The sequence below is a fragment of the Eufriesea mexicana genome, unplaced genomic scaffold, assembly GCF_001483705.2.
Source record: "Eufriesea mexicana isolate 0111107269 unplaced genomic scaffold, ASM148370v2 scaffold5018, whole genome shotgun sequence".
NCBI classification, from domain to species: Eukaryota; Metazoa; Arthropoda; class Insecta; order Hymenoptera; family Apidae; genus Eufriesea; species Eufriesea mexicana.
Genome location: NW_016912973.1, coordinates 469,510 through 480,706, shown reverse-complemented (window position 1 = coordinate 480,706; position 11,197 = coordinate 469,510). Strand labels below are relative to the sequence as shown.

Sequence of the window (11,197 nt, the reverse complement as noted above, 5' to 3'; positions counted from 1 at the left end):
TTCCGATTATTCTCAGTTCGCTGGTTCCACTGTGGCCTTGCGAGCCAGCTTTCGAAATTCTGGTCATGAAAATGGCTCGGGAATTTGGGGGATATCAAAACGGGGAACACAGGCATTTTCTTGAGTTCGGTGCATCTAAAGAAACTTGACATCGTGAAACGATAAGCAATATGCCGTGCCTGATGTAGCAACATCATGATCGAAACTGATGAAGAAAAACGATCGTAGATCGATCACGTCGCAGGATTGAAGTCAGAGCGTTGGTTTGGTTGAGCACCAGTGTCTACCTGAGTTCTTTTTCACATTTTTTTCGTCTTTCTTTGCTGGTCTTCTATTCTTCCTCCCTCTGGTAGTAGTGTGTGTACCCCCTCTACCATTGGGGTCGAGGGCCCCAAGGGTGGTAAACCTTCCCCTTCCTCTCCTTTCTCTATTCTCTGCTGTTCGCGAACTTCTTTCTTCTTCGTTCTTCTCCCTTCCCCCTCTCTCCTTTTCTCTTTCCTCCGTCTTCCTCGCTCTTTCGTGCTTACCTGCGAGAACCTGGAACACCCTTTTAGGTCGCGTGGCACCGTGCACCGGCATGGTACACACGCGAATTCTCCCATAGAAATGGCTGGTTGGGGTGCGTGGGTCTGCGCAGTGGCAGTCTATATATCGGGTGTCCTGCAAATATGACAAAACGAGAGAAAAGGAAGAATGATAAGAGCAAAACTAATATCCAGAGGAGCATTGTTTCGTACGCGTTTCATTCCTCGCGTTTACTCTCTCCGGTAAAAGCCTTGGCCATGTTCGTTCTAATATGAAAGTGGTTGTGCGAATATTAAATCTGTCTCATTCTTTCGAGAATTGTGGACATATCCCGATCTTCTCATACAGTGCGAGACATCGACGACAGTTATCCAAATTTACATATCGATGTAACGAAACTCGGTGATTATTCGTTGAACATCGTGGAATTAAAGCTTTCCAAGTGGCGCAGGTGTTCCATTATTTCTTTCATCGTTTTTACAAGCCATAGTTGCAACTCGTATCGAGGCCGATTTTTCTTCACGTACTTGTACATTTGATTTAATCATATTCTCAAACAGGTGGTTATAATCTGCGCTAGATATTCGATCAACGATCAGATTTCGAAGTGCTTTTCCCTTCTCCTCGATGTTATGAGGCAAATTCGGCGAAAAGTATCCTTTGGTCAGAAATTCACGAGCCCAGCTTCCAGGGTACCCACGCGGATCAGGCGTCTGATCGTTTTTCGAAAAGGGGGAAAAATTGTCGGATAAAGTTGACACTGGAATTTAGGATCAAAGTACAGGCAGGCAGTCATTTAATCCTGGTCCACGTTAAGCACGTTCGATCGAGCGCGTGATTGCGTCTTTTAACGCGTGCATATTGCAGGAACGCACCTCGCTAATTAAGTTCTTCTTCGTTAACCTTATTCGCGGGGCCAAAGCTGCGGTTCCACCATCTGTTCTTTAATTCTACTTGCTTCTACCAGTCAAATGGGAACGGGATGCTGATGAACTTAGAGATTCACGATGGTGGGTTGCCACGAACGATAAGTCAGGCGTATCGGCCATTCCACTTGGACCTAAACGTTCGACATGAAAACCCTTCTGGCTGCTTTTTTCCGGGACCGCGAAATGCAGATATGTCGCGGCTTTAATCGCTTCACCGCGCCCTGTCCCTCTGCACCCTCGACCACTTTTTTTTTTTTCCCTTTTTTATGTTTGCACTTGTTTTTTCACGCTTGGCGTCGCACGCGCTTTTTTACGAGATCGTCAACGCCGAAAGTGTCTGGCATTTTCGTGGCGCGTAATATTTGCCGATATTTTTTCCCCCTTTTTTTCTGCGTCGCCATAGCGAATACGCGAAACGGTGTTGGCGCGATTTAATTGATTCACCGAGTCAGTGCTAGAGCTCCATAGGCTCGCGATGCATTTGAAAGGAACGGTTATAATCCATGTAAGTTTCGGTTTTCTTTTACCTTCCTTTCTTTCCTTTCGGCATCGCTGCCATCTCGATGGATTTGTCTGGTTCGTTGGAACCGATAAGTAAAATAGAATTCGGTAGCGGTGGACAGCTGTTTACGAGCTAACTCTGCACCGCTATGGGGGGAAATAATTTTAGGTAATTCTAATTCGATGGTGTTGCACTGATATACGACGCCGAACAGGCTGACCACCAAATCGCGGTCGTGTCTCGTGCGTTGAAAATCGCTGGTCGTCGCGCACCGCGCACAGCGCGGCATGGCGCGCGGTTTTCGAGGTTGTGTCGCGCATTTCGCGAGCTGTAATACCGAATTGATGCCGGCCGAAATCCGTGTAGATGGTATCGTAGTGACCAGCACCGCGTGTAATGCGTTATTCACCATCGACACTCTCGTTCTTTCTTCCTTCCATCTCTATGTTTCATTGCTTTCTCGTTCGAGGTTGAAAAAGACAAAAAAGAAAAGAAAAAAGGACGGGGAAAGAAGAAGAGGAACATTAATGGTAAACGTTAATGGTGTGTCCCTTTTCCGTTCTCGACGTACTCGCTAGCTTCTGCGTTAACACCTTTAGTTCCAACAGTGATACACTGTTGTAAATTGTGCAGAAATATGGTTGCGAGCATTGTTCCCATGGCAAGTGAAACACACTTGGTTCGCAAGTCGGACAAGGGCGCCAGCTCCGGAATCTCGCCAAGCGGAATCCGTAGTAATTCTTCATCGAGCAATATTCGATAGAGGTGACGCCGGCAGGAGCCAACGTGGAAGACGAACTAGTCGTGACACGAAGGCCCGGTGCTCAACACTACGTCATAACGGTCGAGCTGGCTTGCAGCGGCTCTGAGGATGACACGATGGACCATGGTTTAGCTTGTACTTTGATGCATGATATTGCAGACTCGGTACTGCACGCTTCGGCAAACATGTCACGAGCAAGCCGAAACTGTTAGGATTCATAGTTACCTCGGCCGATCGTGGCGTAGTCGGACACTCGCCCTATCGTCCACGCATGGCTATATCCGTCCTCTGTAATACGATATACTCCTTCTATACTACCCTTTTCTCGGCTGGTTATCAGTCAGCTGGACTTTCAGCTCTTGCAACTTTGATAAGAGGAATACTTGTCGAAGCACCTCTCCCCGGATCTAGTAATTCTCCCCAGGTGAATTACTCGGTAGAATTAATACATCTCGAGTCACTGTTCGTTCTTATCTTCGTTGTGGCATATCCAAGGATATTGTCATCTTCTAGGATCACGTGTACAAAAAATTCGGTCGTTCTCTCTCGTAAACACACCGGGTACTCCGTTTCGGGACTGCGAGGGAGGTGATCGAACACGATCATTGCGGACTAGCGGAGAATAATAGGCTGTAACGTAAAATATCGTGGAATTAAAATTAATCCGAATTCTTCCACGGCGGTTTTCGAGACCGGTAAATCCAGCCGATCCTCATAAATTCTTGGCAAGACACGCGCACGTAGATTCAAGCTCTCGTCTCGCTATACGCGCGTATGTGTATGGAGGGTGGGCATTAATAACGGATGAAGCCTCGACTGCGGCAACCTCGTAATGTTTATCTCGTTGTTTATTCCGCATGCGTCGCAGCCGCAACGCGGAAAACGCGTATATCTCGCTTGGATTCTTAACGCGATCGCGGTTTTGATTTATAAAGACGCGGTGCGAATTTATGCCTGGCATTAATTTTGCATCGACTCAGCTTGCCACGCATTCCTATGCTGCAACGTCTTCGTCTTATTCTGCTCCCCTTTTTGTCTCGCTTGGCTTCGAAGTAACGTACGTTCTTAGTATTATTATCGATATTTCCCGTTACCGTGACGCGCGTTGAAAAATTGCTACGCGAAATTCATTGTTTATCGGAACGAATAGGTATTAATCCGGTATCTCGTTTGTTACAGAAAAATTAGGCTTCCAGTCGCCGTATGGCCCCACGATGGACAACGGAATGGTGAGTGTTTAAGATACTTTTTCCCCCTTCGAGTTAACCATCTCGATTCTTAAGATAAAGCAGGGTTGCGTAGGAAACAGGAGCGCAATAATTATTACAGTCGTAGAGGGAAATTTATCCGAGAAAAAGTTACTCCTTTTCTCCTCTCTTGCGCCTCACCCTCCACTACCCCTCACTACGTAATCTCAAAACTTTAGTCCAAGTAATATTTTTGGCAAGTGGTTCTCATCGTGTTTTAAATTTTCCGCTAAAAGCACCGCGTGCCTTGTTCGCGTAGCTTATCTGTAAAGCCGGGATTTAATTTCTTTGGATCCCTGTAATAAAGGGAACACGAAAGTCGTTAAGCGTTCTTAAAATGCCGTTCTTTTTCAATAAAAATCCCAGCTATCGCATTTATTTTCTTAAAATGTCACGTTCTTCCGTGACTCTTTTCCTTCTTTTTACCAATTAGGTATAGCGTCTATCCTTTCTATTCGCAAAAAGATTAATTCACGATCCTGAAAGTTCATTTTGCGTCGGAAGTAAGAATTACCCAATTTCGCGAGGGTTGAGCGTCGTCAACCTCCAGCTTTAATATCACTTACGCTCTCCCCTGTTCGCGACAATGTATGTATACGCTTATGTACATGTTCATCCACAGGCGAACACTTATGTATTAATATATATATATATATATTCTGTGGCACAAAGGTAGAGAGGAGAGTCGCAGGGGTTAAACGAACTCGGATGAAAAGTTATCCCAGAGCGTGGATAAAGTCCTTCGTACTTTCTTCTTCCATAGCTTAGCGCTTCGCCTTCGTGTAATCTTCGCAGCGATTGCTGATTAGTCGCGTCTCCAGATGAACACTCGTAACGAGACATTTTCGACGAGACTGAGTCGCGTTAAAGAATTAGAAACGATTGCTATTGCAACTTCGAGAGCAACCTCGAACATGAGCCTAGAAATTATAAAATGCGCAATAGTATGTCGACCTTGCACCCGCATTCGTTGGGACTGGTCAGATTATCGCGATGTATTCCATTGTCTCATCCGGACGACCTCACTTTTATCGACAATTAGCCACGTTACACGCGGGTAACCTTGTTGAGAAAACCAATCTGGATTCGTCCTGGAGGAAATAGCTATGTTCTTTTTGGGGCAACTTCGTCTTCGGCCTATTATGTAAAAAGTATGTGTATGCGAATGGTCGACAAGGTTTCTACGAGGAAACGAAGATAGCGGAGATTTTTTTACGGCGCCAGGGAGTAGTATCTAATCGGCAGTCGTTAAACCATAGCTGATAAGAAGTATTGATTTTGATAGGTTTATTGGAGTCGCCTCTTCCTCCATTCGTTTCTTTCGACTACCTTCTTCCTCGTGTCTGTTCCAACGATCGTGATCGACGCGAATCCGTCTAATTTGATCAGAAAATTCTTACTACCCCTTTTGCACGGCATTCTCTGGCAAGTTAAATTGAGCGGTTAGAGCGGTGAGGAAGAAAATGTTGGTTTTCCAGACGTATGGTGGAGGAACGTTCGGTCCAACAGCAGGAGGACCAGGTGGGGGGCCAGGGGGAGGTGGCGGTGGCGGGGGCGGCGGGGGTGGCGGTGGAAGTGGTGGTGGCGGTGGCGGTGGAGGCGTCGAGGGCGCCACTTACCCCCCGGATTCCCCGTACTTCCCGTTTGGGAGCCGAGGCGTACCGCCCTCCGTGGGGACGCCCACCCCCGCTGCCAATCTTGCAGCACCCACCGGCACCAACGGAGCACGGTTACCAAATTCGACTGCCGGTCAGTGTTCCTTTTATCTTCTTCTTTCCGTAACCTGTCGAGAATAAAGAGTTCTTTAAAGATGAAGCATTCCGCTTGATTGTTTCAGGTGCTGCAGCAGTGAAAAGGAAGAAGGACGTAAGTACTTTTGACGTATCCGAATTCATAGAAATCGCGTATTTCATCGCCGATTATTCGCGAATTTACTGGATATCGAGACCGGCCGATATCTCGGATGTTAGCGTTCCGTTTGATCTCGCGTAACCGGGCGATCATTTTTGTCATGTTCTGAAAAGGAATTGATCTTATGCTCGTTTATTTAGCAGGCCCTCGACGGAACGGATGGCGAAGTCGTAACAACGCAGCATTGGGTGAGTGACTCGAAAAAGATTCGATAAACGCATGCCAGTCGGTAGTAAATGTGTTTCCTGTCCCAACATCGGGATTCGATAATGGCTTCCAATGTATCGGGACCATATGAGTTCAGCGGCGCGATTGATAAAAGCCACAGACAGAAAAACGATAGAATTAGGTTAGCTCGTAAATTATACATTTTTTTTCCTCTTAGCAGTTCCTCGAGCGCGGCTCGTGGAAAATGTTCCGATGATCTCAGGCATCGCTTATGATCGTAATCTTTACGAGCGGAGTTGTAGAGTATAATGATTTTACCAAGGGTCCAGCTCAGGTTAAAACTTGGATCTCTCGAGTCTGTTTCTCGTGAATTTAATCCACGCTAGTCGCACGGACCCTCATTTTTTATCCATTGGCTGCTCTCCTTTTCGCCGTAATTCTTGTCTTTCGATAGTCGTTGTTTCATTTCTCCGTTGATTTCGGTAGCCTGTGTTTCGAATTCGTGACAATTCTGCGCAGCTCGATAGTTTCGTCGCTTCGTCGTTGCCGACGGAGTTTGAAAAGCTAGCCTCGAGAACACGACACGCGTACGCGAACGGGGGACTAAGCTGTCGGTAAATGGAATATAATATCGGTCAATAGAAGAACGTTAAATATTTGTCATCCGCGTTCGTGACTCTCCTTCTCTTCTAGTGGCGGAAAGGAAAAGAGACTAACACGAATTGCTTCTCGATGATCAAATACACTCTCGCACCTGTTTAAATTTTCCTCCATTGCATCTCCTTAAACGATATATCCGAGGATAAATCAGGGGATATTCGAGGTTTATAATTTCGTTTCTCTTTTACTGTTCGTGTCGAGCGTTGTTTGGAGTCTATTCGATTCCAGGCACAACGTGGTGGCTCGTCAATAAACTACCACTTCCATGATTACCCGGCAAACAGGGGTAAATATGTCGACGGGGGTTGAGAAAAGGGTCGTGGGCGATGTTCTCGCACTCTCCCTCGATGTCGATTATTCTCAATCGCCGAAAGATCTATCGTCCATGATCGGCTAAAAAGTTTCCGCATATTACGAATAATATAACGATCGACCAGATTTTCGATTGCTACCGATATATATTTAAATAATCAATATGTTTCTTTTTGGCGAAACTGTTTCGATCGAGTTACAGATAATTCAGCGATCTGCTTCGATATCTGAAATTTCGCGAAGGTTCGAGATGATTCAAGGTCATTGGTGATTAAAAATACCTGACTCGGGCGATTATATGTTCCCCTCGAAATTAGTTCGATAACGCGCTCGGTTTCGCGGAGATCGATAAGATTAATTATTACGATTTCTTGTTTTCTTTTTCAGCAACGCGTGACTTAAATAATTACACGAATGCTGGCATTATCGATTCGATCGCGAGTCCGATAATCTTAGAACTACGATTTCTACAAAATTTTTAATCGAATCACGACGGAACGTCTGCCGTCGATTTAACGTGTCCATGATCTTTAATCGAGAACGACGTATCGCGTTTGCGATTATCTTCGAGGCGACAAAGTATCGACTCGATCGCTAAAAAATTGCGAAGCAATAACGGGTATCGAGGCCAAAATAATAATAAATAAACGTAGAGAGTCACGACCGAATAAATCCTCGACTGTCCCACGGTGCAGATCGTCGTTAATCCAGGCGATATGGTGTGTTACGCGAACCCTCGACCATAGCGTAAGCCTGCTAATAATTTATTCAGCGTGCAGGACTACGCGATTACGTTTCTATTAGGATATGAGCGTTCTAGTGTCCTCGGGGGTGCCGTAACCCGTATTCCGTAGTCTCCATTGGGAATTTCACTTATCGTCCAGTTTCACCACCGTTTCTCCTCAGTGTCTCCCTTTTTTTCCTAGCCTCTGAACAGAGTCTGGAATACGGTTGCATAGTTCCTTGGAAGAAAATACCGCGAATCCTGCATTTTGCAAGCTGATACGAAGCAGTCCGGATTCACGACGAAGTTACCATCTCTTTTTCTATCGTAGCAAAAAGACGAAGCAAATTTCCTACTCCACGTAGGTGAAATCCAGCAGAGTGTACGGAAAGAGTTAGTTTCGTTGATCAGTCGCGATTTTCTTTGTCACGATCGACCTATCGCAAACGGTCATTATCTGTTCGGCTTTTCGTTACGACGCCATTGTCGTTGTATCGTTTCGCCCTTCGTTTCGGTTAAGATCTCGTCAGCCATATCTTTCGGAGCAACCGAGGAAGGCATGTTTGTGCATAGGGGGGTCGCGAGTATCGGGAGACCATATGGTGTCGCGTGCTACGGTCGCCAGACCGTGGAGCCCTTTCAGCTCGCCTCCATGGCTCGCGCTATGGCTGCCTGAATGGCTTCTCGCTAATTCGTGGCCTCGAGGAATTTCGTGGTCGTGTTGAAGAACCGAAGACTCAGGCTCCCGTATAAGTGGCACGTATTCACGCGAACCACTGGACGCCTGGACCAACTCAAGCTTTCGATGGATCGTGCGCTTCGATCTGATCCGTCTGCTGCTCGACTTGTATTCGCCTTCCGATCTTCATTTATGGACTTCTACTTTTTCCCGCATCAACGGCAGATGCGACTCGTTTGGGTACGCTTCTTCTTTTGCCTTCTCGCATCCACGATTTGTCACGTTCCTCGGAATAGTTGGTTATTTCAGAAATCCTATGATACATAAGCGTCGAAGGGAACGTAGAAGCGGGGTCTTGGGATGTTATTCAAGGATTCCCGATCGTACGAAATATGATAATTTCTTCAATCTGACGATCACAGTGTTGTTTCTCGCGAACAAGTGAAAATCACGACGTAAGATTGGATAGGTGCATCGGCCCGATGGACTTTGATTGACAGATAAATTGGTAACAATAATAAATTGGTAGTCGAGGCGAGTTCGCGATGTCAGCAACGCAGGTGTTTTCTCGAAGAAATTAAACAGCAGCTATTTTTTAGACACTTCGTATAATTGCGTCGTAATATCTCGTGCGCCATGGAAAGTTTATAACTACCACTGATAAGGTTGCCATTTTTGTAATACCATCGTAGAACCGAAAATTCGTGCTCACGACAAACGCGTTCTTTAGAAAAAGCGATGTCTCCCTCGCGCGTTGCGTTTCCTCGGATAACTCAGTTACGTTATTAGGTACTTGTTCCATGACGTGGTTAATCGCGCGTAGAGGATAAATGATCCGGTGTGCGATTTTTCCGTAGCCTCGTCAAACAAAGTAACAGTTTTACGAGCAATTTTCAATATTCATTTGTCTCCCTTAGACGTTTATCGGTCGCATAACTCGAGAGCCAGCCGAGTGTTACGCCGCGAATGCAAACGAGAAATACTCGATCTCTCGGGTGTCCTTTTCATCCCGACTAGAGAGATTACGCGTTTTCAGTTAGGTCTTGAACAGCTCCGTAGCGATTCGCGGAATTACGGAAACGAGACCTGCCCAAAATGGGAACGAAACTGAGTTTCGCTCGGTTCCGAGGTCGATGTTGACCAGTTTGCGGGAAGAATGCTGCACCGTTAATTTAATCGGGCAATTCGTGCTCGATAATGATCGGTTAGTTACTCGAAATGTAGCATTTCGGAGAGAAATGAATGGATTAGGAGGCACCGCGATGCTCGATATTAGCCGCGTATCTCAATCTTTGTCAAATCCCGATGTGTTGGGACTCGTTGTCGGGCTGATCACCATCGGATTCTCTCTGACTTGACTTGAAATCGTAGCTCGCGTCTTGAGAAGATCACGACTTGTTCCTGGCTAGGCTTGTGTCGCGTTATTGTCTTTGATAAGACGGCTTAATGCTAGCGAGGAGCACGAGAATCCTTGGACACGCGAGTAAACATGGACACGTTTTAAGTCGTTGGTCGTTTCTCGAATCTCACCATCGAGATCGGTCGTTGAACGGTTTGCCAGTTGGACAGGGAGCACGGGGCTGTCTCGTCAACGAATCAATTACCAGGAATCGCGTGCGAAGCAAGGAGAGAACGAGAGAGAAGAGGAAAGAGAAAGAAAGGGAAAAAGGGGGAAGGTCAGCGCGAAAGGGAGAAAGAGACGGTTTGCTAGAGACGTTGAACGTTGTTTGACGGGCACCTGTTGCTGGTAGCACACGAGCCAATGCCTCTTTGGCTTGCATTCTCCTTCTCCCTCGTTCCCTTGCCTCCCCCTTTGTGCTACTTTGGTGTCTTCCTTGGTTGCTTGCCGCATGCTATTTTACCTCGTTGTACCTTTTGTTCAAACTTCGGTTCTTCGTTCGCGTTCCATCGGTTCGTGCTCGGCGAGCAGAGCCTTGGCTACCAGCGTAGGGAGTCCCATAATTTTCAGACCAAGTCGCGGTTGTCGTTTCGTTGGGACGAGAGGGAAGAAGTGGAACTCTTTCGCGTCGGGGATAGCGATCGAATTTGCGTTGGAACCACGCTTTCCGACCATTCACCGCTAATCTGTCGAGACTCCCCATCTATTTAAACGCGATCGGGTTCGGTCCCCGCTTAATGGAAATACGCTGAGAATTTTCCATAGTTTACGATCACTGTCTTCTTGAACACGCTATTATTGGACACGCGCCGGGTGACGTAACGAACATACGCGGTGCTCGCTACTCGGACAAATCCGTGATTTTTCGCGGGTACACAGAACTCGTAAACCGAGGTGTCGAACCGGCGATTACGCGTTCGCAAATGCACTCGGTCCCACGTCTTATCTCGCTAGCAAAGTGCAGCTACCCTATCCAGGAACCACGATGCATTTAATTCCCTCGGCTCCCTTTTAGCCCTCATTGTGTCCAGCTTCTATTTTCGTGCTTCACTAGCTTAATCGTGCAGTAAATCCGCGTGTCCGGCTAAAAGTCTTCATTTCCAAGCTTTCTTCAACCGATTGTCTACCAATCGGACTTGGTCTCTCGATGTTTCGGAACGACTCATTCTCGCGTCGATCTTCTGCGCGCCAATTTTCAAATTGGTAAAGAATATCGCGTTGATTAGTCGAATTGTGAATGCTAACGCAAGATCAGTGGGGCTGAATCTCTCGGAACAGGAGCAAGCGTGGAATTATCATACGCTCTTATCGCATTTATCCTCCTTCCTTTTCTTCACCTTTCGTTGATCTTTTTACCTTTTGCTTTTCTTCTTCCGAT

General features: G+C 46.5%; 1 protein-coding gene across 9 annotated transcripts in view; it reads left to right on the top strand.

The window, feature by feature from the left end:
• LOC108551807 (transcription factor 12) overlaps window positions 1-11,197 on the top strand; it is an 86,962-nt gene that overhangs the window by 9,986 nt on the left and 65,779 nt on the right. For 7 of the 9 annotated variants that reach the window (XM_017906109.1, XM_017906107.1, XM_017906105.1 and 4 more), the window contains exons 3-6: window positions 3,899-3,948; window positions 5,445-5,715; window positions 5,804-5,832; window positions 6,018-6,065. In XM_017906109.1, coding sequence (XP_017761598.1) covers window positions 3,899-3,948; window positions 5,445-5,715; window positions 5,804-5,832; window positions 6,018-6,065 — 398 coding nt within the window. The remainder of the gene's footprint in view (window positions 1-3,898; window positions 3,949-5,444; window positions 5,716-5,803; window positions 5,833-6,017; window positions 6,066-11,197) is intronic. The other 2 variants (XM_017906103.1, XM_017906112.1) reach the window with 1 other exon arrangement.